The 27,107-nt window shown below is 45.5% G+C and overlaps 1 protein-coding gene across 1 annotated transcript in view; it reads right to left on the bottom strand.

Annotated features, from left to right (window-relative positions):
* DNAH12 (dynein axonemal heavy chain 12) overlaps window positions 1-27,107 on the bottom strand; it is a 162,828-nt gene that overhangs the window by 126,785 nt on the left and 8,936 nt on the right. The window contains exons 3-12 of the mRNA XM_090022245.1: window positions 18,712-18,802; window positions 16,439-16,465; window positions 15,252-15,441; window positions 10,139-10,214; window positions 7,249-7,407; window positions 5,137-5,332; window positions 2,928-3,116; window positions 1,207-1,363; window positions 998-1,089; window positions 545-723 (exon numbers count right to left, since the gene is read on the bottom strand). Coding sequence (XP_089878371.1) covers window positions 545-723; window positions 998-1,089; window positions 1,207-1,363; window positions 2,928-3,116; window positions 5,137-5,332; window positions 7,249-7,407; window positions 10,139-10,214; window positions 15,252-15,441; window positions 16,439-16,465; window positions 18,712-18,802 — 1,356 coding nt within the window. The remainder of the gene's footprint in view (window positions 1-544; window positions 724-997; window positions 1,090-1,206; window positions 1,364-2,927; window positions 3,117-5,136; window positions 5,333-7,248; window positions 7,408-10,138; window positions 10,215-15,251; window positions 15,442-16,438; window positions 16,466-18,711; window positions 18,803-27,107) is intronic.

Raw genomic sequence — 27,107 nt, forward strand, 5'->3', positions numbered from 1 at the left:
GGATGTACTCTAGGTGCTGCTCTTTTTATTTTTAGTCGTCCATTAGCCCTTAAAATACTTATCGTCATAATACTTATTTAATCTTATTAAAATCAAATTTTGCTATTCTGGCAAAATAACATTCTGGCATCATTAGCCTTGACAGGAATCTTAGAATTTTACTGTGCTATCATAAATTTTATTTAACTCTTTCCTGCAGTTCATATTATCTATTATATATGCAGAGTTTAAAAGAATCAAGCAGTTCTCTTCTCAGTCCAATTCTGGCAGCATTACTGCAATTTAGACTGCAGAAACTACGAATATAGCAAGAGGGAACTCTTACCATCCAATTTCCCCAGCACTAGCTATGTTTGGTTGCACAATTGTGCTGTTCCTGGTTTTAGGTCTGGAGGACACCATTCAGTGCAGTTCCCTTGGGGATTTTCAATTAACCAAAACTGTGGTTAAATAATGGAATGACATGCTGTATATTTACATAATGCATGTATGCAAATAAGTATAATGTGAATCGTTTTCCTTTATAAGCAAAAGGTCTACTCACTTTTCATTTTCCTCTCTGTGATTAGCAACTATCCTTTCCAGCAGCATGCTTGCAAAGCTTTTTGCTTTATCAGCCAAACCCTGCTTCAAATCATCACAGTCCAAGCGCATCATAGGAAAATGAGCCAGTTGGGGTAAACTCATAATTTCCTTAGCAAGACTGAGGAATCTGTCTATGAACTTCAAAATAACATTGCACATTTTACTTTGCAGACTTATTATTTAAAAAATTTGGATCTGTAAGATCAATACATTATAAAAATAAGCTTTAAATATAATTAAATACTGGATTCTGATTATCACATGCATTTGGGAGGCATGGGAGGAATCAAGTTGTTGTGGATTCTGGGTACTTAAAATGTTTTTTGTACTAATGGCAGTATGCCTAATTTCCTTCCTTTTTATTTAACTATAGCAAATAAAGACTAAGTATAAATGTAGTATTGAAACTTACAATAGTATATTCATCAAAACTGTGCTTCTCTGCTTCAAAGGTATCTATTTGCACTTGTGCAGTTCCGTCTACAAGCCAGCCATACCTTTCAACTATAATGCAATAATCTTATTAGAAGTGCATTAAACTTAACACAAAGTAAGCTAAACTTTCCATAAGCTTCATTTCAAGTAATACATTTCATCACAAAATGCACTCATCTCACTTACCATAACTTTCAAAATATTCTTTTGGACCTTCCAAATTGTCCTGGATTGCTTTTTTCAGTGTAGATGAGGCCCAAGCTATTACATGATCAGCAAGTTCAGTGTCCAGGGTTGTAGCTGTGGCCCCTCCTGCTAGCCAAGAATGTATGGTTTGAACATGCTAATACAAGTAAAAGACAAAATCAATTCATTAAAGCAAACAATAGAACAGCTATATGCACAGTTAGATGCACATCCTTGCAATGAAGTTTTAAAAAACTAGTCATTATTTTCTTGTATTAGAAAACCTCTTAAAAGCCTCAGTCAAGATTAGGGCTAAAATATTACACATGCACAGACTCCCTGGTTCAAACAGGCAAGGTACTTTTTTTGTCTATTATCATTGTTTACAGATGAAGAACTAAAGAATTTAGTGATATATTCTAGCCCTCTTGCGTATTAAATTTTATCTTTTGTTTTTAATAGCTACACTGAAATCCATAAGCCTATTCTCAAAATAAGGTATTTTTAAAAATAAGAAGGATGGCCACTGGGGACTTGTTCAGAGTCACCCCAGAAGTCTGCAACAAATTTCTGGAGTACAAGTCTGGTACCTTAACCATAACACTTTATGATAGGATTGTGATTTCATGTTTTAGGAATTTCTTTCCTTTGCTTTAACCTTAGCAAAAACAGCACTTCTGGTTGCCCCTGGTTTTGTCTGCAGACCTTGCAATGAGTTTCAGCACAAGAGTATTGTAAGTCCTTGCACCTTAATTTAAGGGACTTGTTAACAGAGATCTCTTCCACCAGAATGTTAATTAGCCTGCAAATTAATTTGAGGGAATCCAAAGAAACCAAAACAAATTAGAGTTTTGAACAGTCTAAAATCCAGGGCCCTGTCCATTACTAAGGTCCCCAATAAATAGAATTTTTTTTTTGGTGCACACTACCTGAATTTCCAATGTTAAGAAAAATAAAAATCAGAATATTTACCAACCTACATACAAAAGCATTTTCCGAATTTCGAAATATGTCAAGAAAGAACATAATAAACAATCACCTTTGACCTACAAGTTGCTTTTTGGGATAAGTTTTCTGTCTGGATTCTACCTGTACTTGAGCAAAATTTCATGTACAAAACATACATGTTCAAACTTGAAATATAATACAACCTCACTATAATACATTCTGCTTAGAGCAAACCCCCATTTTAATAATCCCAAAGCAAGAAACTTTTTTTTTTTTAAATTACAATGGAGCGAACTGACTAGCTCCATTAAGCAAACACAATCTTTTAACTTTCCCCTGGTCCCATAGGAGTTCATTATAATGAGGTTGTACTGCTCTCTAACACCTGTGCCAAATGAGTGTTGGTGCAAACTTTATTTACTGCGTCGTTCACTTTTCCTCAGAGGGTTGCAGGCTGTAAGGCAAGGCAATGTTCAATTTCCCTCCTTTGAACTGGCAGTTGCCAAAGCATATACTAAGCATTGAATGGCAGATAAGCAAGATATTCCTGCAAAAAGGAGCTTGGAAAGACACAACAGAGCTAAGCAATCTGGCTGTCCAAAGGCATCATGGTCTGGGTCACAGAATCCTTGTAGCAGAAAATCCTTGATGCATTAGGCTACATCTCTCCTTCCCATTAACAGGCTGGCCAGGGAAGGATCTGATCCTAAATTATTAATATGTTCACATAACATTGCACTTGCAAATTTAAGAGGTAAACAGTTAAACAGCACCTGAAGAGTCTGTCCTATCCGAGTCACTGCAAACAGAATGGTGTCTTCCAGATCTCCAAAGCTTGGATAAAACTCCATTTTCTCATCATCAAAAGTCAATTCCATTTTAAATAGCAGTAGGCCTCTTTTGTCTTCAGGATCAAAGAGCTTCACATAAGCTTCAACAGTTCTTCTCAACAGCTCTTTCAGCTAGATAATACCATATGTTGATGTTGTTACAGAACACAAAATCACATTTCTCTTCCACTTTTGTACAGTTAATCAGAATTTCCATTTGATTTAAAAAATTTGAGCCTGATGCAGAGCCTACATTACCATATTTACTCAAATCTAAGATGATCCTGAATTTAAGCTAACCCCCCTAATAATGATATTTTATACATGGAAAATGTATACATTCATTATAATTTTCCATGTATAGAATATAATTATTGAAAGGTTGTCTTAAATTCATCCCCCTTCCCCTATGCAGAAGGTGGCAGGCAGTGGAGTGGCAGGTGGTATAGGGAGGTAAACAGCTTGCCCCTTGCTTGTGCCTGCCACCCTGCCATTTCTGTTCCCCCATAGCCTTGGGCTCCCCCTTCCTCCTCTGCCTCTGCTTCCCACCCTGTCCTTCATCCCCAGCCTCTGCTGCCTTTCTTCTCTCTCCCCATATATGGAGGGAGAAAAATATATGAGGGGGCGAAAGTATGTGCATGTGCACATGTACCCCCCGCAGCAGGCAAGTCTATAGGGGAAGAGATAGGTAAGCGGGGGGGCAGATTAAGGCCCCTACTGTGAGGGAGCAAGTGAGGCAGAGGTATGGGCAAGGGCCTGAGGGCCGGGGTGGGTCACGGGAGGGTTGGAGCCCAAGGGGCTTGGAGCCTGGGTGGCTTGTCCAGGAGTATGGGGGAGCTCCCACTGCTGTGCGCACCCCAGGGGGGCACTTGCCCCCCCAGATCTGTGCACAGGATAGAGATGGGCTGCCGGATCGATGTGTGGGATGGAGGTGGGCTGCTGCTGCATGCTGGGCTCTGTGTCTTGCTGTCACTGCCTCCGGAACCATGCAACGCCATGTGCCTGCCACCACTGGGCTGCGCCATGTCCCCTGCCCGCCCAGCTGTGGGATGCATATGGCACTGTGCAGCTTCAGAGGCAGTGACAGCAGGGCACAGAGCCCAGGGGCAACCCACCTCTGCCTCACGCACAGATCCGGGGGGCAGGGGCATGTTCCTCCTGGGCCTCCCCCAGGTTGCATGCAGTAGTGAGAACCCCTGGATGAGGCACCGGAGCTATGAGCATCCCATCTCCCAGCCTGGCGAGGGCCCCATTCACCCCAGCCCTTGCCCCTGTCTCTGCCCCACTCCCTCCTTCAATGTGGGGGCCTTGATCTGCCCCCCCTCCAAGCCCCTTCCCCTCATATTTGTAAGATTGGGCCAATAGTCAATTTCCCTTCCTTATATCTGTGTATGAGTTTTAAAAACACAGCAGGAGGGTAATAGAGGACTTTTTTTATTACTAAGAAAAGTAATTGTAGTACCTATACCTAAACTGGAGCTCACGTTTTTAAACATGTTAGATTTCAAGTTAAGGTGATCACTCTATGACATTTTTTAAGCTAGGGACAGAAATGCCACATAAACCAGTATACGTGTTCAGAAATTGGTTCAAATCTGTAACACAACAGAAGCTCAGTGCATATAAACTGCTTTCAAAGTGGCTGAAACCAGTTTAAGATAAATCTATATGGATAAGGTATCAGATAAAACTGATTTAGGCTAAATCAGTTTACTGAACTTCTGTCCCAGATCTCCTTCAGATTCAAGTTAACCCCAATACCCCAGGTTGCTTTGCACTTCCCCTGCATCTCCCCCAATCGTTGCAGGGTAGGCAGGCTAGCATGGGTCCAAGCTGTCTGCTCCAGCCAAGCAAGGAAGTGTGCTCTAGCACCCCCCAGTTTCTGGCCTGAGCCACTGCAGGCACATGGCTACATTTCCAGAATCAAAAGTGAATGTCCGTTCACTTGCTTATTGATTCAATCTACACAGCTTGGATCGACCTGCGAAGATTGGATCAATTCAGCCCTGGACTTTTTGACTGTCTGTACTTAGGCTTACTGTCCAAAATTATTGTTCATATTAAAAAAAAAAAAAGGTTGAAAAATATCTTAGTCTTTTATTTAAATGCTCAAAAATCAACAAAAGGTAGTATTATTAGAAAATATTTTCACCTGATTAGACATAAGTGTAGCCACACAATTATAAAAAGAGTCAGCTTTGTCTGACTTGACACCCTTTAGTGCTTCCTTTCTGGTGAAGAGATTGATAACTCTTGGATACCATGTGCTCAGTAACTGCTCTTCTGTTTTTGAGCAGCTTAAAGATACATCATTCTTCAGTGATTCACATTCAACTGGACCTTTCAACCTAGATAAAAGGAAGGACTGATTTGAAAACTGAAATTCTATGATCTAAAACCAAATAAATAATGGTGTGGATCCAGTATCTTATTGTAGCTTTCAAACTGTAGACTCTATACTTTCTTTTCAGGCAAGTAGATTTGGAAGTGACATGACCAGTAAAAAGGTGAAAGAGAATAAAACTGGACTTGTCAACATCAAAGAGAGGAAAAATAAAAACACCTGGAGAGGAAAACAAAATGGAAAGAAAAGGTAAAAATGAAAAATGAGGACATTCTCAGGATTACCGTGGGATTTCCCAAAACTATTTGTCTTGCAAGAAAATCCTATAGCAGTTTCTTTGGGTAAGAAAACTAGGACATAACCTGCCAAATCTTGGTCCCACTAAAGTTAATGAAAATTTTCCCTTTGAGTTACCTGACTGGCTGTAAGAAAATTAATGGGAAATAATGTAATGGCAGATAAATTATATATCCCTAGCACAAAGCAGGAAAATTATATGAAACCTCAATATGAGGTTTCCAGATTACAGGACTAAAAGAAGCAACAGTGGATATGTCTACACGTGCAATTAACGCACATGAATAAACTCCATAGTTTATTGCTCTGCAGTTTTTTGCTCCCAGCTGCACCGTTTGAACCTTTGTTCCCCAGCCAGCCACTCCGTAGCATATAGAGCCCCATTGGAGCAGCCAGCCAAGGGCTATTTCAACACGGCTCCACATGCTGCAAAGTGGCTGGCTGAAGCATACGGGTGCTTCAGCACAGGGGCTTCCTGACAGCTACACCTGCACTGCGGCACCCTGTGCTCCAGTCAGCCGGGGCAGCATCTACATGCGTGCTACTGTACACAAAGACACTCTACAGCAGGTTACTTTGTATTTACAAGTCCTAACCTGCTACAGAGTTTATTAGTTTTGTGCGCCCTAGTAGGGGCACATGAGTAGATGCTGAGATGTTTACTGTGCAGTTGATTAGTCAACTGTGCAGTAAATGTCTTGTGTAGACATGCCCAGTGTACATTAAACCACTCATTATATAACAAGTTAAAAAAAACAATTTCATACTGCATACATTATTTATTGACTACAAAAGAATATATTAGGGGTGCATCAATAATGATTTTCTTGGCTGATACCGATAGCTGATGATTAACCAACCATATTAGCCAATGCCAATCCAATAACCGATATTTAGTAATAGTGCAAAGCATCTTTGTTTGTTTTGCATTTATAACACACACCCACTTCCTGCCTGCTCTGGCCCTTGATGAGGAAGGTGGTAACTGTCTCATTCCCATGCATGTTGTTCCTTCACCCATGGCTCCTACCTGTAGCCCTGTTCCCCACACAGCCTGTGCTGCTGTCCTGGAAGAGTGGGGCAGACCCTTGCGTAGACAGCAATGCTGGGAGTATTTGGATCCCCAGTGTACACCGCTGCCTCAGCACCAGCAGGCACCACACAGTCAAGCTCCCACAGCTGCTGGGGAGAAACTACTTTTGCAAAGGTGCCTGGTGCCCCTTGCGTGGTTCCTTACCTCACTCATGCACAGCTCAGTGCTGTGGCACATCGCTGTGACAGCCCCAGTGCTCAGGCCCCTGCTGCATGCACAGCATTGCCATGGCACAGGCAGCAGGAGCTGGTAATGGTCCCTTTGTTGCTGAGCATGGCGCCCTGGCACCTGCTCCCTCTCCCACTTCTTGCTGGGACCTGTAGTCTCCTGTGGGCTCAGGCCAGTGGCAGGGTGCAGGGACTGAACTACACTCACCAGGGTGCTCCGGGCATGAGGCCATAATTATCAGCTACAATGACCAAAAAAACCCAATAGCTGATAATGGTGCCAATCTGGTAGCCAACTGATATATCAGTGCACCCCTATCATATACACAATATTTAGAAAGTGAATTCAACAGGAAATTTTACCTGAAACTTGACAAATCCACTACAAGTATTTTGGAAAACGTTGTGTAACCAATATCCAGTAAAATTTTCAGGGTAGGGTGAAGAATGTGTAAGTTTGAAATTATTTGATTTTTTGCTTGTATAAAACTTTCATGCCATGGTCTAGAAAAATCCAGGCCTCTAAACAAAGTGCGGAGAATAAAGAAAACAAATATTAAATACAATCTCATTTAATTTTAGCTCAGTAAGATATCCACTCTAAAACGTGTGAATAAAAAAACAGATCTCTTATTTAACATATATTTAATCAGACAGGTGTGTTACGTACATCTCCCTAGCACAGCGTAACGGAAAGTTAAGCATATATTTGCTGAGTCTTCATCAGATAACACACTCCAGTACCTTTGAAACTATTTCAAATCAATTGCTTTTACTGAAGGTTTCCCACTATCCACTATAACTTCATCAGATGTTATCAACTATGAAATATCAGTTTCTATTTAGAGAGCATATACAGTTACTGGTTAATTCACAAGTGACACACTTGCTTCAGACTATATACCCTAATTTGGTATTATGTCAACCAGAAGTGATATTCATCACATTCTGAAACAGAACTTGACCCTGAACTGATATCCATGGAAACACTGCCACCGTCTTCAAGGGAGAAGCACAGAGGGTTTTTTTGACCAATGGATATCCAGGGATCAAAAAAACCCATGGAAAAAAAAGCAGAGCAGTGCACACATGGGCAGTGCACAATGCTCAAAAGCAGTCAGACCACCCAGAGTTGTGCTGTAGCTGCTGGCCAGGCTCTGTGCGGGAGAATTGCTGGTGCTGCAGCCCTGGGAAGCCCCCACAACCCCAGAGAATCATCAATTCAGCCACAGACACAGCTTTAAATGTTTTTTCTACTTAAGTCGAGGTACCAGGCATGGCTCATGAATGCTGCGATGCTGGGGTAGATGGAGCATCCCACAAAGGGGGGGGGGGGGGAGGGGGGGGGCACGTGCTCGGCGGCAAACCTGGAAGCGGACCAGAAAGGTTTGTGGTCCACTTCCGGGTCTGCTGCCGAGCATGCTGGGGAGTCCCCGCGCTCCTGTGGGATGCTCCATCTGCCCCAGCATCGTGGTGTCTGCCTGGCACTTTGTGGTATGGAGAAAAAACATTTAAAGCTGTGTCTATATCTGAATCATCGAATCTTTCCAAATCTATCCAAATCAATTCAGACGATTCCAATTTGATTTGGAGACATTAAAGAGTCTTCTGATTTGATTCGCATTCGGAGATTTGGCCACCGAATCAGGCTGAATCTCTAACAAATGAAATCAGGGACTGAAGCTTCTCGCAGCCCTGCTAGCCAGGGAACAGCATGTGGAAACAGGGGAGCAGGCAGCCCTGGGCTACCTGCTCCATCTCCGCACACTGTAGAGCTCCTGCACTGAGGCACCCTGTGCCCCAGCCAGCTACCTCCCAGCTGACTGGGGCACAGTGTGGCATGAGACCCGGGAGCATGCAACCTTGGGCTGACTATTTCTCTGTCTTGAGGCATGCTGAGCCCCAGCCAGCTGCTCCGGACTGGCTGGGGCACAGTGTACCTCAACATACGGGCTCCACCTGCCTCAGAGCAGGAGCTCCAGTGGAGAGCCCACGATGAGGCAGAGAGAGTCAAGGGAGTAGCCAACCCAGGGCTGCCTGCTCCTCTGTCTCGAGGCACACTGTGCCCCAGCTAGCCAGGGAGCAGCTGGCTGGGGTGCAAGGTGCCTCAGTGCAGGGACTCCACAGAGCACAGATGGGGAGCTTGCAGTCCGAGGTGCCTGCTTCCCCATCTCCACATTTATCCCAGCGCACACCACTTTGAAATACTTTATGCTGCTTTTTTCTTGGGTGTTTTTTGCTACCAGGAAATCCAAGTAACACATTTTGCTCTGGAGCTTTAAATTAGCAATGCTACACACAGTTTAACATGCAACAGGGGCAGTTTCTGCACATACCTGGATTTCTGGATCTGGGCACAGGGTGCATCTACAAGTGCACTTCATTGCTGAGTAGATTAATTAGCTGAGCATTAAAGTGTCACAGTGTACATGTGTGCTTCTATTACAGTACAGTAAACTAATTAACTCCACTTTAAGGTAGTATTGTCAGGAATTGGTGACGTACAGGGGGTGCACGTGCACCCCCCGGGAGAGGTCCCCACTCACCTCCCCTCTCACCACTGAGACCACCAACAGTGTCTGTGAGCAGTCATCAATTGCTGCTGGCCACTGCTGATGCTGCCAGCAGCATCTGAGGGTGGTTGCCGACTGCTGGTTGGTGCTTGCCACCCCCTACCAGTGACACCACTGTGGTTGCCTGTGGGAGCTCCCTGCTCAGCCTGCTCCTGCCACCAACACCACCACGACTGCCTGTGGCAGCTCCATACTCACTGCCCCCATACCCCTGCGGGCAATCACCGTGCCCCCCCAGCCTCTGGGGGCATGCATTGTTCATCTTGTCAGGGACAGTACTATCTTATGGTAGGGTACTTTACTATGCCAAGGTGCACATGTAGACAATGACTGGGGGTGTACATTACACCTTGTTAACCTAGCCAGCTGGGGGCCTGCTCCATCCTGACTCAAAATTGCTGCTGTCCTGGGCGCACATATAGACGCTGCACCCCTGCTCAAACTACGCCAGGGTTTATTGCGTCACATTAAGTGCATGTGTAGATGCACCCATAGTGAAAATCTGTAAAGCACTAAATAATATAATAAGCTACCTATAAAAACAAGCTAGCTGTTATTGCTAAATCCCAGAAAGAATATTAGAAGCCTGTTCCTCTCACGCATCTATTTCAGTTAGAGTTGAATACATGCACTGGTACCTTGATTGAGCACTAGACTATTTACAAACTTAATTTACTTACAGTGGCGATACAGGTAAAGGTTCCTCCTTTTCATCTTCAAGTCCTTTTACATTAGGTTTTATAAGAACACTTTGCACTAGAAGGCATTAATAAGAAGAGAAACATTAAAAGGAAATGAAAACACCTTCCATTTGAAGAAAAGAAAAATGGCTGGTCTTTGCTCTGTCATTCTTTATCAAACACCAAGAATAATATGGTGGAGATTGAACTAAACTGATCAAATCTTTAAATGTGGATGTGTGTGTATGGTGGGGTGTGGGGGGATGATGTATGGAGGGTGTGAGGATGTGTGTGTAAGAGGGGTTATGAAAGGGTGTGGTTGTGTGTATGTCAGAGAAATGGGGTATGTTGGGGAGGTGTATATGTGAGAGGTTGGGGGGGCAAGGTGTGGGTTTGTGCAGTGTGAGAGAGGGTGGAGGGGGTGTGAGGACCCCCACACACACACTCCTCCCATGGCCAGCAGCAACAGCAGCAGGTGGGGATGCTCGGGGTGCTTGTGCCCGGCATAGGCACTTGTGCCCAGTGATGCGTAGCTGTGCCCAGCACTGCACATTGCGGTGAGAGGCGCAGCCCCTGCTAGGCCACCTCTATCAGTGGCACTCCCTACCACACATGTGCAGTCCCCTGCACTCGCACACCATGGGAAGAAAGTAAGGGTGGCCAGAATTTGGAATGGGCTTGCAAGGGAGTTGGTGCTCTCTGCTATCTTGGGGGTTGTTAAGAGAAGGCCTTGTGAGTTTTTAAGAGAAGCCTGGATAGGCATCTGGCTGGGGTCATCTCCAGCACCCTTTCCTGCCCAGGGCAGGGGGTCTGACTCCATGATCTACTGAGGTCCCTTCTGACCCCAGCATCTATGAATCTATGAAAGCCCCACATGTTGGAGCCGAATGTCTTCCCTGCCCCCTACCTCAGGTCCCGGGACTCCATGGGGAAGTGACTCAGCAGGGGCTGTGCCCCTTGCCACAATGTGCAGCGCTGGCCAGAACTCTGCACCACTGGGAACCAGCCCCTGCACTGTGCACAAGTGTCATGAGTTCCCCATCTTACTGCTGCTGCCGCTGCCTACCAGGGCTGTGCACCATGGAAGACTGTGGGAAGGGGTGTCCCCACAACTCCCCCCAAATTCCCTCACACCCACACCCTGCCAACCTGAGCTCCACACTGCCGTCAACCCCTTGGGTGCAAACTAAGGACTGCTGCCAGCCCCAGCTGCATGCTCTGTGCTCCTACCCAGCTGCACCTCCCCTAAAGCCCCCACCCACACTGCTTCCCTACCTGCTGCCCAGAGCAAGCGGGATTCTGGGGAAGCTGCACAGGTCCAACTGCAGCTGCAGCAGTGGCAGCAGCCTAGCCCGGAAGCTGTGCGCTGGCTGGGCCTGGCCCTCCCACCCACAAGAGTGGGAGCGAGGCACAATAGGGTATGTTAGCAAGGAGTGTGTGTACACATGGGCACCTCATTTCCACTGCTGCAAGTAGAAGGGCTGGGCAGGGTACAATTACTTGGTTGGCACTGCAGGCCAGATAGAAGCGCCTGGAGGACAGGATCTGGTCTGCAGGCTCTATTTTGCCTGCCTCTGGTTTATACAGTGCCTCCTATGAATGAATCTGACCCCTTATCTTAGTCCCACAATAATAGAAAAATTTTAAGAATAATTTTCTTCTACTTTCTTCTGTTAATTAATCATATAAAAACCCATTGTAGTACATAGATATGTTCTAGCTGACAAATACCTTTTTCCCTTTTCTTTTTCAAATTATAAAGTGAGGAACTCAAAACTGAGACTTAACTATTTTTTCATAGACATGTGTCTAACACTTTAAATAAGTTTTTTAAATAGAATTTTAAAATTATATTCTTCCACCTAAATGTTTTACTAATATTAATTTTTTTTCATACTAACATTCTGAAAACTGCAAAATGTTTAAGGTAGGTGTTTAACAAGTGGCTAATATTGAAAAATACGTTGGGTGATATTTTTATGGAAAAAGTTGCCAACATTCATAGTATCCTTGCTATTAATATGCTTTTAATAAATGTATTTAAACGTTTGATTACTTAAGTATGAGTTTTATTCATTTCCTGATTTTGGATAAAGGAGAAACAAATGGGGAATGAGCCATTTTATTTGATATTAGTTTTCAGCCCAAGCAGTGACTTAAATTTTTTAAACTGCCTCACCAGTGATCTTTGGGAGCACATATTTAAGGTTCTTTACATTTATCTTGACAGGAAAAAATGGCATGCTTGAGTTGACTAACTCAAGGTGAAGTCCCAGCAAAGACGAGGCAGTTTGTTGTTTTTGAATGCATGATCAGTTAGCTGGATTCAGTTGTTCTGTCATCAGTTAGCTCAGTTATAACAGAATAACAGCTTCAGTTATCCTGTAAAGATGCACCTCTACCTTGCTTCTGCCTGATTTTAAACTAACACAGCTAACTACTTCTCTGTGTTTGTGAATTATCAGATCAAGATTAAAGTAGGACCCTGTAATAGGGAACCCTAACCCTGTTACCAGATAGTAGGTTGGCCCCTTTAAGACCAGAACTTTCTGGGCACAGCCTGCTAGCAGGGTAGGGGTTAAAAGTTGAGCCCTGCTGTGGTCATGTGACCGGAAGGAGGCAAGTCAGAACTATAAAAACTCTGGGCTCAGTCGCCCGAGGAGGCTCAGCTGCAGAGTGGATGGACTCCTGATGACTCCCAGAGAAGCTGTGGCAGCCCCACAAGAAGAAGCACAGCAAGTGGTGGGAAGGAGAAGCACAGAGCTGTGGAAGATGTGACCTGGCCAACTGCCTTCCTTGACTTCATTTTGGTTATAGCCCAAGCACTTACTGTTTTCGTTTAATTGCTACTCTGGTGGTTTTTGGTTGAGGTGAGGTGAGGTGAGCACCATAGGGTGCAGTCATAAAGGGCCAAAGAGCCCAGTGCACTACCAGGTGCAGCTGTACAGGGTCAGGGGCCCAGAACTGACTCCAGGAAGATAGGACTTTGAAGCCGGGTCCTAGTGGGTGGATCTAGGCTAGTAGCCCGAGCTATAGGAAGCCTGAGGAGACAGAGGACCCAACAACTCAGTGCCCAGGGGCGCAGTGTGAAAGGGGGCCAGAAGACCTGGTACTGTAGTGAGTACAAAAGGAGGGCCATGGGCCTGGATAGTGTTAAGGAGCTAGAGCCTCGGAGTCGAGCCCTATCTGGTGGGTTTAGGCTGGTAGGCCTAGCTAGAGAAAAATTGAGGAGAAAAGTCCATGGGGGCTGAGACCCCCAACATAGAAGTACAAACCACATCTGCAAGGCATGGGACACATATAGGGGTGGTCAGAGCATGCAAGGAGTGTGTCTTTGCTATAGCTTTTTCTCAAGCTAGTTTAACTCAGTTTAAGAAGATATAGAATTTCTGGCTGCTCTGGGCTGTTTCCGGGAGGGGCTGGGCTGCGCTTTGGGCAAGTCATGGTGGTGCTGGGAGGGGGCTGTGGGAGTGGCTGCAGCCACTTCAGAATTCCCCAACCTGCCTCCCAGTGCCACCCAGCTCAGCTCTGCCCCAGCCCACAGTGACCCGCAGTCCTCCATGCCCCACAAGCAGATCTGGGGCACGCGACCCCAAGCCCTCCCAGGTTGCATGCATCTACAGGAGCAGCCACTGCCCATGACCCCTGGACAAGCCACTCATGGTTCTGTCTCATGCTGTGCCCCAGCTGGGCAGCACCTGCTCCAGCCCAAGTCCCTGCCTCATGGTGGGGGACTACAAGAGTAGGTCTATGGGGGGAGGGGCTGCAGCCACTCCAGAATTCACCGTAGAAAACCCCAACCCACCCTCCAGCACCACCGTCACTGCCCGGCCCAAGCACAGCTTAGCCCAGGGCTCCCCCCGCGCACAAATCCAGGGGCACATGCCCCCCATGCCTTCCTGGGGTGTGTGTAGTGGTAGGAGCTGCCACCCCCCACCCCACGTGGCTCAGTCCCATGTCCCACTCCTGCCCCAGCCCTACTCCCTTCCCCCACAGCAAACTTACTAGCTGGACACAGCTGCTCTCTACATGGCCAGGTTGCACTCCTGGCCGCCTGTGTGCTGCAGTGAGGCTGGGCACATACACACAGAGTTCTGCATACCCACTATGACCCTTTTAATTACTCCTAGGAGTACACATACCCGCAGTTGACTACCAATGGTATAGAATCATTATTTCTTACCTCTTTTCCAGGGATATTAGGTTTTATTACCAGCAACTGCTTTAATCTTTCCCCTTACGTGTAAGAATGCTCCTAATAAGCATCAGCAAAAATACTTTACTATTCTACAAATCTCTCATAAAGCTGTCGTGTGTTATGCTATCTATATAAAGTCATTTATCATAATTAGGCAGCTATTACACTGTCATTGCTCATTATACCAATGCTAACTGTTTCACTGTTACCTTTCTCTCTGCTCTCTGTTGCCTGCTATAATATACTTAGTTTGTAAGCTTTCTCGGACAGAAACTATCTTTTTGGTAGGTGTATACTGGGGAGGGGGGCAATTATTTTGGGTGGAGGACCACTTAACGAGGTTTGGTGAGCTTTTGAGGGCCGCATGGGTAGCCCTGCCTCCTGGTCACCATCTTGGGACTAGAAGTCCTGCGCTCTACCCCCTGTCTTTTGGCACTGGAAGTCCCCCGCCTTGCCCCTGGAAATGCTGTATTTGGGAGGAGGGATTGCCATCTTAGAACCAGAAAAAAACAAAAACATACACTAGGAGTCACTGCTATAACATATTTTAATTTTATTACAAAAAGTATTTTTGTTATGATTTCTGTTTGCATACTGTATGTAGAGGTGATTGTGTAATAATTACAAAATAAATTCTTAAGGATCAGATTTCAAATGTAAGGCTATGAGTCTGTGCCTGATGGTGTGCCTTTCTCTCTAATAATTTGCCTTATCGTCTATTACAATATATTTATTTTATAAGCTTTTGGGAACAGGAAAAAGTGTGGAACAAATGGATCTCCCCAAAGATCATGTAATATGACTGAAACTATGACCCAGGAAAATGATCTTTTTAGGCAAGAGAATTTTGAATAGAGGATAACATTTATATAATCATACTTCAAGTATTAAGATTATGTAATTTGTAGCACTTACCTACACATCTCTTCATGCTCATTTCAAAATCCCTTTTTACCTCACCAAAAAGCTCTTCAACCAGTAACTTTCTGTCCTTGCCTTCTCTGAGGGACTCAGGAACCCATTTGAGCATGGACATAAGCCACTGCTGTTGAATAGGAACTACTGGGTTACTGGCCACACACTCCTTCATGAAGAGATAGTTGATCTGAAAGGACAATATTATTATCAATCTAATAACTTGTTTTTGAATGTTTACATTAAACTGAATAACAAACTCCTTTTGTGTGTCACTCCTATATTCCATCATAGTATTATCAATCTTTTAAAGTAATATAATGAAGGCTTTTCTAAGACGCAAAATCATTTTCATGCCTCTTCTTATTCAGAGATGGTGTATCCATGTACTATCCATGTACTGTGTTCTTTTTACCCCCCCTCAATTTCTGCTAACACTTATGGAGCACATTATTATGACTGATGATCAAACTGACAAACTCTTCTAAAACTAATATTAAAGCTGCAGAATCCTAGTAGAAGATACTGCTTCTGGGTAACAGGTTTATTAAAACCCAGAGAAAGGGCTGACTTTTTAAAATTCTTAAATATTAAAAACTTCCTTCAAATCTGAAACATTTTAAGTTAGCCTACCCAACAGGAAAAGGTATAAACACTTTGATGAAGTGGGTGTGACCTTCTCCCTTTGGCTAATTAGGGCATATGTTGGGACATCAATTTGGACATTAGGGGAGAACGACTCTTCAAGATAAATTCGTATTCCAGAGACAAGGCATACCATCTTCCTGGATTTGCACTTCTGCACACATACAGTTTTCTTCTTAAAATCAGATGCACAACCCTCCCTGCTTCCTAAACGTTTCCCCCTGCACCTCTCCAAGAAGCTAGAATGTGATTCATAGCTTCAGTCCAAAAACCAATAATAGGAATCCTGCCATTAGTTTAAGTGTAATTTGGATCAGATCTTATACAAAAGATATGACATGCAGTACTTTCCTTCTGCTAGACATGGAAATGATAACTCCTGTTTCACTTCTTGATTCACCTATCCCACAAGGTAAACGGTAAAAGTTGACCTAATTTATTAGCTACTAATTTCTCATATACATAATTTCTGTTTTATTTCTGTATAAAAAACATGCAGTAGCTGTCTTAAGAAAAGTAAAACACCAAATGATTTAACTCACTCTTCGCTTTTTTTGTTCACTATTCATCTGCGAAAAGAGAAAGACAACAAAAAACAGGTAATATGTTAAATTAAGACTGTAAGAACAAAAGTCAAATCAGAAACTTAATTCTTTATTTGAAACTTTGCAAATATTATTATGTAAAAGCTGTATCCTGAAAATACATATGCATAAATCATAGAATCATAGAAGTAGGGTCAGAAGGGACCTTGTAGATCTTCAAGTCCAACCCCCTGCCTGGGCAGGTCAAAAACAGGGCTCAAATGACTCCAGCCAGGTAGGCATCAAGCGTCTTCTTAAACACCCCCCAGGATAGGAGCCAGTACCACTTCCCTTGGAAGTTGGTTCCAGATCCTAGCTGCCCTGACAGTGAAGTAGTTCTTACGGATGTCTAATCTAATCTAAACCTACTCTCCAACAACTTGTGGCCGTTATTCCTTGTTATGCCAAGGGGTGCTAGCGGAAACAAGGCCTCTCCCAAACCCTTCTGGTCCCCCCTAGTGAGTTTATAGACTGTCACCAGGTCACCCCTCAGCCTTCTCTTGTGAAAGCTGAACAGGTTCAGGTCCTTTGAACAGGTTCAGGCCCCACAGTCTCTCATTGTAGGTCTGCCCTGTTGTCCCCAGATCATGTGGATGGCTCTCCTCTGGACCCTCTCAATGTTGTCCACATCCCTCCTGAAGTGGGGCGCACAGAACTGGACACAGCACTCCAGCTGTGGCCTGACCAGCGTCACATAGAGGGGGAGGATCACCTCCTTGGCCCTGCTTGAGATGCACCTGTGGATGCATGATAAGGTCCGGTTAGCCTTGCCAACCGTGACCTCGTGTTGTCGGCCCATGTTCATCTTGGCGTCAATAATGACTCCAAGATCCCTTTCTTCCTCCATGCTCTCAAGGGAGTTTCCCATTTTGTAAGTGTGCTGCTGGTTACTACTGCCCAAGTGCAGCACCTTGCACTTGTCAGTATTGAAACGCATCCTGTTTTTGTTAGCCCACCCCTGAAACCTATCCAGGTCTTGCTGCAGTCTTTCCCTCCCTACTAGCGTGCTCACCTCACCCCAAATTTTGGTATCATCAGTGAATTTAAACAGGGTGCTCTTCACCCCCTCATCCAAATCGCTGATAAAGAGATTGAACAGCGCAGGCCCAAGGACCAAGCCCTAGGGGACTCCGCTGCCCACTTCTCCCCAGGTTGAATATGACCCGTCCACCGCCACCCTCTGAGTACGACCCTTCAGCCAATCTGCAATCCATCTGACTGTGTAGGCATCAATGCCACAGTCACCCAATTTTTTAATGAGGATGGGGTGGGAGACGGTGTCAAAGGCCTTGCTGAAGTCCAGAAAGACTACGTCCATGGTGACACCTGCATCCAGTGCTTTTGTGACCTGATCATAAAAGGCAATCAGGTTGGTCTGACATGACCTGCCCCTAATGAAACAGTGCTGGTTGCCCTTGAGCATCATCCCTGAAGCCGGCCCATTGCAGATGTGCTGCATGATGATCTTCTCAAAGAGTTTCCCTAGGACTGAGGTAAGACTGACAGGCCTATAGTTGCCTGGGTCCTCCCCCCTCCCTTTTTTAAAGATGGAGACCACGTTGGCTGTTTTCCAATCATCTGGCACCTGGCCCGAGCACCACGAGCGCTTGTAAAGCCATGCCAAGGGCCCTGCAATAACCCCTGCTAGCTCCCTCAACACCCTGGGGTGGAGAGCATCTGGACCCTCTGATTTGAACATGTCCAGCCCCTCCAGAAGCTCTCTAACCCGGTCCGCCCCAACCTGAGGACTGGAAGTGTTCCCCTCGAGTCCATCTTGCATCACAGTGGGAAAGTCCCTGCCCCTGCACAAGAAAACGGAGGTGAAGAATTGGTTAAAGAGGTCTGCTTTCTCCTCTGGTGCAACCACCAGATTGCCCAGAGGATCTTGCAGGGGCCCCACATTACCCAGTGTTTTCTTCATCTTCCCTATATATTTGAAAAGGACTTTTTATTATCTTCCATTTTGGACGCAAGTCCTAGCTCTATGTCTGCCTTAGCTTTCCTGACAGCCCCCCTACAGGCCCAAGCAGAGGAGGTATATATTATAATAGCTGTCCCATTTAAGTGAAATATATTGACTTAAATGGGACAGCTCAACTGGGCAGAGTTATACAAGACAGGGCTCTAATTATCTACATTTGCAATGCTGAAACTGAGAGTGCACAATTAAAGGAATTAAAGCTGTTACATAATCAAAGTGAGAATACACCTGAAAGGAATTCAGAACTCACAGTGGAAGGCAATTCTGGCTCTGGAGGTGTAGGAACTCTCTGATACAGTTCTTCCATGGTTGCTTGATAGTCTTTTAAAGCTCGATCCATTCTGAAGTATATTATAAAAACGCAGTTATTTTATAAAGCTGCAAATTTCTCTTTCATGTCTACAAACTAAGTATTTCAACCCTACAGAGTAAGATTTTTCCCATTACTCTCTTTCTTCTTCTACAGTGAGGTACCCAGGTCTCAGTCATAATTAAAATATTATTTAAAGGGAAATGTGGCAAGATCAGACTCACTGGAATGATGTTCACTGGATCCTGAATTAATCTATGTCCATAATTATATTTTTCAAATGCGATTAGCAGCAGCTACATCAAGAAAAGGTTCTCCTTTTCTCCATGCATAAATTGAAAAAAAGTTACATAACTTAAATAGCTAAATGTCCAGTAAAAGACTCTTCATGACTGGTACTGACTTATCCTGTTCATCTTATGCATCAAAACATCTCATCCATTCTAATTAATATACATATCATGTACACTGGCAAATAAAATGTACCTAGACTGCTCCAGACTCATCTCTCAGTACAATTCAGGCTACAGGTCCACAAGTGGCAGTAAGGCCATCACCCATAATGGGGATACATAATCACAAGTCCCAATCCTTCAAAAGACTCAGAGGCAGTGAAAGGGAGGTGCATCAAGACATGTGCTCCTATTGACTCCACCAGAAAACCCTCTGACAGATAGAGGCACCAATACAGTTGTTTTTCTTTCCAAGAAGTGAATCCTTCCTTCATCTAATTTATCCAGTCAGAAGAATAAAGATTGTACATGCTATACCTATAGAGGTGAACTTGGCATAGTGGGAACCTGATCATTTCAGGTGCCTTATATCCAATATTTTAAATTTTAAAATATTTAATTTGACATATACAAGCTTTACCCACCAAAATTTCCAAACACATGCAGAATCCCAAATGATTTAAAACTGACAGAGATTAAGGGAAAATCTAATTGTTTTCTACTTTTTAGTTTCATTTTTATGTAAGTGACAGCTTTTGACCATTTCTTCTCTGTAGGACATATGCTAATGAAAAGGACGAACAAATCATTTCACAAAGGAAGAAACTAATTAGGAAAAAAACTAGCAGAGGAGCTTAGAGAGACATGTGATATATTAAATTATTTTTATCTTGTTCTTTAACGCTAAAGCTAGATTTCAAGGTGATAGGGTCCCTTTAACCAAATCAAAGTTTCTTTGTCTTGGTATGAAAATTTCTATCTAACAAGAATGAAATTAATAGAATTTTGAATCTATTCACAGTTTGCATACTGTGCACCAACATTTAGGCACTATTCTCCAGTGACAGTATTGATACGGTGTAATAAAAATATCACGTAACATAATTGCAAACAATATTACTTAGTCTATTAACTATATCAAGGACTATAACTTACCCTACTTTAAAAAAAGCTCATTTAGTACTCAAATTGCTTAAAACAATATTCCAAGAGAGGTGTCTCAGCCTATCAGAAAGTTCTTTTATTTTATAACAAATTAACAACGTGACAGAGACAGCTTATCAAGCATTCTAAATGGCCTCACTGTACTCGTTTGAAATATTACTGGAAGATCAGGATTTGGTTTCTAATATTAAGAACGAAAAAAGATGGTAATTAATTTTTAAAGTCTGCATTACCATGGACTTTAAGATATGAAGGGCAACAAATGTCTCTTATTCTGTGTGTAGTGTCTGTCTATATGGCTTTGAAGAACTTAACTTTACAACTGCTATTAAAAATACCATTACCTCCCCCTCTCTTGCTCACGACTAATTAAGTTCTTTTTTGTGATAAACCCCTTTTGCAATCTGACCTCACACCAATTATCAAAAAACAGGTGGGCTGTGAACAAATGCAAGGATTCTCCAAAACTATAAAAGCTAGGCTTTAATTTATCCTTTCAGAAATTGAAAGGTTGCCCAGGAAAACAGAAGGGGTAACACTAGAATTTCATAAATATAGGGTAAAAAGAAAAATGATTCATACTATGGACCTAGAAGTATGCAGCACACCTCTTAAAATGAAGAGGACTGCACTACAATTACGCACATATACAACATATTTCTATATACAATATTCATGTGCTTTGATATATAAACCATTAGAACATTTCCCCTAGAACAATGCAAATTACCAGGCCAAGGATCCACCAGGTGAGATCAAGAGAAAAACTGTTCTCTGACTATGGAATATTTTTTCCAAAGATTAGCTGAACCTAGACTTGGCCCATCCATGTGAAAGGCTGAAAGTGCCTTTCCTTGTAATAAGCAGCCCCTTTTTTTCCTCCCCATCCCCCCACTCCTCCTTTTGTGCATTTCTTTTTCCTTCTAAATATTGTCAGAGATATAGCACACACATTGCAAGGGTGTGGCAAGGCTCAGAGCAAGCCAGAAAGCTGAAAAGGCTTTCTGTAGGAGAATCCTACAAACTACATCTACATATTGACTGAGCTAAGTAGAGTAGAGTCACTAAAAAAACCCCAAAAAAACTAAAATATCTACTTCAAAGACTGTAAATATATCCTGGTGCTAACCTAACTCATTTACTGTCCCCCAGTAGTCTCTGATTCTCAGTACCTCACACTGCATTTTTAAATATTTCTCACAGTTCATTTTTATATTTCATCTGGCTCATCTCTACCATGGCATTTTGTATTTAATAGTTAATATTTTTAAACCATTAAAGAATGTACTCCCTGTAGAATTAAGTTACACCTTGGACCATTGTTAAAAACTGCATTGAAATTGTTATTGTAAGGTGCTAAAATCTGCTATACTGGGCTGGTCCCTTGAGTGAATGCGAGTATGTATGATGATCAGCAGGTAATTAAATGGCAAAGCAAGAACCTCTGGCTGTTAATTGACAATAGCCTAGCTAGAGGAACTTACCATTACAAAACTCTACTCTACAAGCCATTTTAGGCTAATCAAGCCAAGGAGCTGGTTCCCGGAACTGAGCACCTACCCTATTGACTATTTCTGTAACCCATGGAAATACAGCCATTGAGTCAATCAAGTCAAGGGTGGACTCCCAAAACTGCACACACTGGCAGGCAGAAACCCGTGACTGAAAGCTGTCATGCACTACTCAAGACCCAAATAGGACAGTGACCTCCAGATTGGGCAGCCAAGATGATGCTGGGGGATCACACAAGTCTGCCAAAAAGGGATAAAAGTCAGTGAAGCATGATCCTCAGTGGCGCCCTCCCATCCAGCACCTGACCTAACAAGACAAAAGGACAAGCAGGTGACCCCCTTCTGGAGAAGACATTGCCTTGAAGGAAGCTGACCATTGATTGCAGACTCCAGGGCCTCGGATAGACAGATATACTGACACCAGTGCTGTCACAATCACTACATTATACGCTATACTACATGGGTGCATCCACACATGCAAGCACATGCACTTGCAGCAGCTCAAATAGAAGTGGTGCAAATTTGAGCCAGGGCTTTTTGCCTCAGCGGACATGCTGAGACATGCACTCTGATGTGGAGTAAACTGCGCCACTTGAGGCAAAATAACCCTGCCTGGCTGCTCTCAGATCTGCAGCCAGGGGGAGCTAGAGCCCAGGGCCAGCACATATGCTGCCCCAGCAGTATAAAAAGCTGCCCTGTCCTGGCTCCATCCATACAAATGTAACTATCTTATAGTTTTTAGCAAAAACTTTATATTATTTTCCCTTTTCTGTATAACTGCTGCGCGGCACTCTCACATTTATGTAACCTTGAAGTCTTGACTGTTAATCAAAATGAACGCTTTGTACTTTTCTCCACTGGCATTAAACTACACATGCGCATTCTGTAAATTTCATTTCTTATCTAGAAGTGTCGTTTCTGCAGAAATGAAACTTATGTAGAAAATCTGCCTAGCAATAATTATGTAAAAGAAAATTATCCTATCTCTATATATTATAGTTAGTGTCATAGAGGCAGTCCAACAAACATCTATAAAAGAGGCAAAAAAGCAGGAAGCAGCAGAGACGACAACTGGAAAACTCTGTGGGCCCGATCACCCCACAGACCGGTTCTCAGCCTCCCTGCCTGGGCGTACCCTAGCGAAGACAAAGGCCTCGGAAATCCAACAACTGACAACGATTCACCGTGTTACAGTATTGCATTGTATTTCCCATTCATGAGCCGTTGACCAGTTCTGGGACTTAAGGAGCCGGCAGCCGCACCTAGCTTTGGACTAGCTCCACTGTTGGAACACAAGGGCTGGCTCTGGAACCTCGTGAACCAACGGACACCCTATAGAATATCCCATTCATGAGCTGTTGACCAGTTCTGGGACTACGGAGCCGGCAGCTGCTGGCTCTGGAACCCCGTGAACCAACAGACCCCTTTAGTATCCAGCATACTGTAACTTAAGAAACATCGGAGACTCCACTTCTCGACTGCCTCTCATCATAGCTTACAGCATACCTACGCTCGCTATACTTGTACTTACTGCAACTTCGTTCCAACCGGCCTCCCCTCTTACTCGTAAGAGGGTGAGGCCAGGTGAGTGAATAAATCTTTGTATTCTACTTTATATGTACTCTGTAATAACTTTTATTACTAACATTCCATCTCAATGAGCCGTTGACCAGTTCTGGGACTTAAGGAGCCAGCAGCCGCACCTAGCTTTGGACTAGCTCCACTGTTGGAACGCAAGGGCTGGCTCTGGAACCTCGTGAACCAACGGACACCCTATAGGTTAAGAGACACTAACTACTTACTCTAAGTCGTCTACTTGTGCCAACTCGGCAAACCTCGAGGGCGGCTAAAAAGCTACCTCAATTCCGCCCCACAAGCCACGCGCTTGCACAACTCCGCAAAGCCCGCGGCTCCCCTAAGCGGTGCCGGAGCCACTAGCCCGGCATTTCGCCACAACAAAAAGCTGCCCTGGCAAGCAGCTCAGGGCTATTCGCTCTCCAGAACTTCTGGGGCTCGGTCACTTGGTACCTGGGGACACTACCCCTTGTGCCAGCTGGACTGCTTCAACAGCATCCCAAATCCATTTTTAGTAATATCCCAAACTCCACATTTTTCTACAATTAACACAATTGGGGGGACTGTGGGTGTAGGGGACCTTGTGGAGCAGGTGCGCAGGAGGGCTGGGTCCCCTGGCCCCCACAGGGTGCAGGCCCCCCCCACCACAGGGCCCCAGCTCCTCAATGAATGCCCACAGCCCCTATCCCACACAGGGCCCCAGCCTCCCTGCCCAGGGCCCATGCCTTTAGCAGCACGTGGGTACTAACGATGCGGCCAGGAGAGCCCCTGATCGCCTGATGGAGGACTACCATGCTCTGGGAGGCGTGCTGAGGGAGATGGGCGCACAGGCAGTCTTCTCTTCCATCCTGCCAGTGAGTGGTCGAGGCAGACGCCACGAGATGTGCATAGCGGAGACCAACTGGAGGCTACAGGAATGGTGCTATGAGGCGGGCTTTGGCTTCCTCAGCCATGACCGGCACATCGTGATGAGAGACATGCTGGGATGGGATGGGCTCCACCTTTCCCCTAAAGGTAAGCGTGTGTTCTCTTCCAGGTTGGTGAACCTCCTTCGGCGGGCTTTAAACTAGGCTCGTCGGGGGAGGGGGAAGATGAGGGCGGAGGAGACGATGAACTACCAGGCCCAGCAACAGCCAGCGAGCCCAGAACAATGGTCAAAAGGGAGAAACAGGTAAGTGATGGGGGACGGGGCATTGCTGAGACTAGGGGGTCAGTGGGCACAACCGTTGGAGGCCTCAAATGCCTCTACACGAATGCTCGAAGTATGGGGAAGAAGCGGGAGGAACTCGCCCTCCTCCTAGCTGTCACCAGCCCTGACATAGTGGGGATCACAGAAACGTGGTGGGACTCATCGCATGACTGGGCGGTGAGTGTCAAGGGCTATAGGCTATACAGGAGGGACAGGATAGGAAGGAAAGGTGGAGGAGTAGCACTCTACATCAAGGAGGAATATACTTCCTCGTTAATCAGCAAGGGGGTAGAGGGGGGGCACTCTGAGGTGCTCTGGGTTAGAGTAAAAGGCAGTCCAGGGGAGAGAGACTTAACGGTGGGAGTCTACTATAGACCTCCCAACCAGGGAGAAGAGCTCGACCAGGAATTCTTAGGTCAGCTCGCAGAGGCAGTGAGGGCTAAGGATGTGGTCATCATGGGGGACCTGAATTTCCCAGACATCTGCTGGGAGGAGCAGTCAGCCAAGTCTGATCGCTCACGTCGGTTCTTAGCCAGAGTGCAGGACCTCCATCTAACCCAGGAGGTGCACAGTCCCACCAGGGGAGATGCCTTGTTGGACCTGGTGCTGGCCACGGGTGATGACCTGGTGAGGGGGCTGCGGGTGATGGGCCACCTGGGAGACAGTGATCATCGCTTGCTGGAATTCACCATCCAGCGTAAGGTGGCAAAGGGCTGCAGCAAGGCAACAGCCCTAGACTTTAGGAGGGCTGACTTCAACAAGCTAAGGAGGATCGTTGGGGAAGCGCTGAGGACCCAGAGGGGAAGGGAATCAGATGTCGAAGGTGAGTGGTTGCTCCTTAAGGAGACGATCCTCCATGCCCAAAGGGAGGTAATCCCAACAAGGGGCAAAGGGAGCAGGAGGGCACATAAACCCCCATGGCTCACTAAGAGCATCCGCGAATGTCTCCTTGCTAAAAGGGAGGCATACACCCAATGGAGAGATGGGGTCATCACCAAGAAGGACTATGTTACAGTCGCCCGAGGATGTAGGGGGGCAGTCAGGAGGGCCAAGGCAGAGATGGAGATAGGACTAGCTTCCCGGATTAAGGACAATAAGAAGTCCTTCTTCAAATACATAGGGGGTAAAAAGAGGGTCCCGGGTAATGTGGGGCCCCTGCAGGACACGATGGGCAACTTAGTCATCACGCCAGATGACAAAGCTAACATATTTAACGATTTCTTTGCCTCTGTCTTCCTAAGTAGGGACCAGTTCAGCCACCTCCCTGCTGGGCCCCCCTCGGGCCCCGGGAGAGACACGCCTGGGCCAGGGGTTAGCGAGGAGTTAGTTAGGATACTTCTGGAGAGGCTGGACGTGTTCAAGTCCGCTGGTCCGGACGATCTTCACCCTAGGGTTCTACAGGAACTGGCCGAGGTCATTGCGGGACCCCTGGCGCGGCTCTATGAGCACTCGTGGTGCTCTGGTGAGGTGCCGGAGGACTGGAAGAGGGCCAATGTGGTCCCTACCTTCAAAAAGGGAAAAAAAGAGGACCCGGGAAATTACAGGCCAGTTAGTCTTACCTCAATCCCGGGTAAGCTCTTTGAAAAAATTATCCTGGCACACATCCAGGAGGGCCGTGCGGGGGAATGCATGCTCAGGGGCAACCAACATGGGTTCATCAGTGGCAGGTCTTGTCAGACCAACCTGGTGGCCTTTTACGATCAGGTCACCAAATCATTAGACGCAGGGGTTGCTGTGGATGTAGTCTTTCTGGACTTCCGGAAGGCTTTCGACACTGTCTCTCACCCTGTCCTCATCAAAAAGCTGGGAGACTGTGGTGTCGATGCCCACACGGTCAAATGGGTCGCCAACTGGTTGGAGGGCCGCACCCAGAGGGTGGTAGTGGATGGGTTCTTCTCGACCTGGAAGGACGTGGGCAGTGGGGTTCCGCAGGGCTCAGTCCTCGGGCCCGCACTGTTCAACATCTTCATCAGTGACTTGGATGACGGGGTAGAAAGCACCCTGTTCAAGTTTGCTGATGACACTAAGATGTGGGGGGATGTGGGTGCACTAGAAGGGTGCAATAGGCTACAAGCTGACCTTGACAGGTTGCAACGGTGGGCGGATGAGAATAGGATGGGGTTTAACACTGATAAGTGCAAGGTGTTGCACATGGGGAGGAAGAACCGGCACCACACTTACAGGTTGGGGAACTCCCCTCTTGCCAGCACGGAGACGGAAAAGGATCTTGGAGTCGTCATTGACTCCACGATGAACATGGGCCGGCAGCGTGGGGAGGCAGTCAAGAAGGCCAACCGTACCCTGTCATGCATCCACAGATGCATCTCAAGCAGGTCCAGGGAGGTGATCCTCCCCCTCTATGCGGCACTGGTCAGGCCGCAGCTGGAGTACTGCGTCCAGTTCTGCGCACCACACTTCAAGAGGGACGTGGACGATATGGAAAGAGTTCAGAGGAGGGCCACTCGTATGATCAGGGGTCAGCAGGGCAGGCCTTATGAGGAGAGGCTATGGGACCTGAACCTGTTTAGCCTCCACAAGAGAAGGTTAAGGGGGGACCTTGTGGCCTGCTACAAACTGGTCAGGGGGGATCAGCAGGTACTGGGGGAGTCCCTGTTCCCCCATGCGCTGCCAGGAGTGACCAGGAATAACGGTCACAAGCTGGCG

Source organism: Crocodylus siamensis, chromosome 11, assembly GCF_052110815.1.
Source record: "Crocodylus siamensis isolate JL-2025a chromosome 11, ASM5211081v1, whole genome shotgun sequence".
Taxonomy (NCBI): domain Eukaryota; kingdom Metazoa; phylum Chordata; order Crocodylia; family Crocodylidae; genus Crocodylus; species Crocodylus siamensis.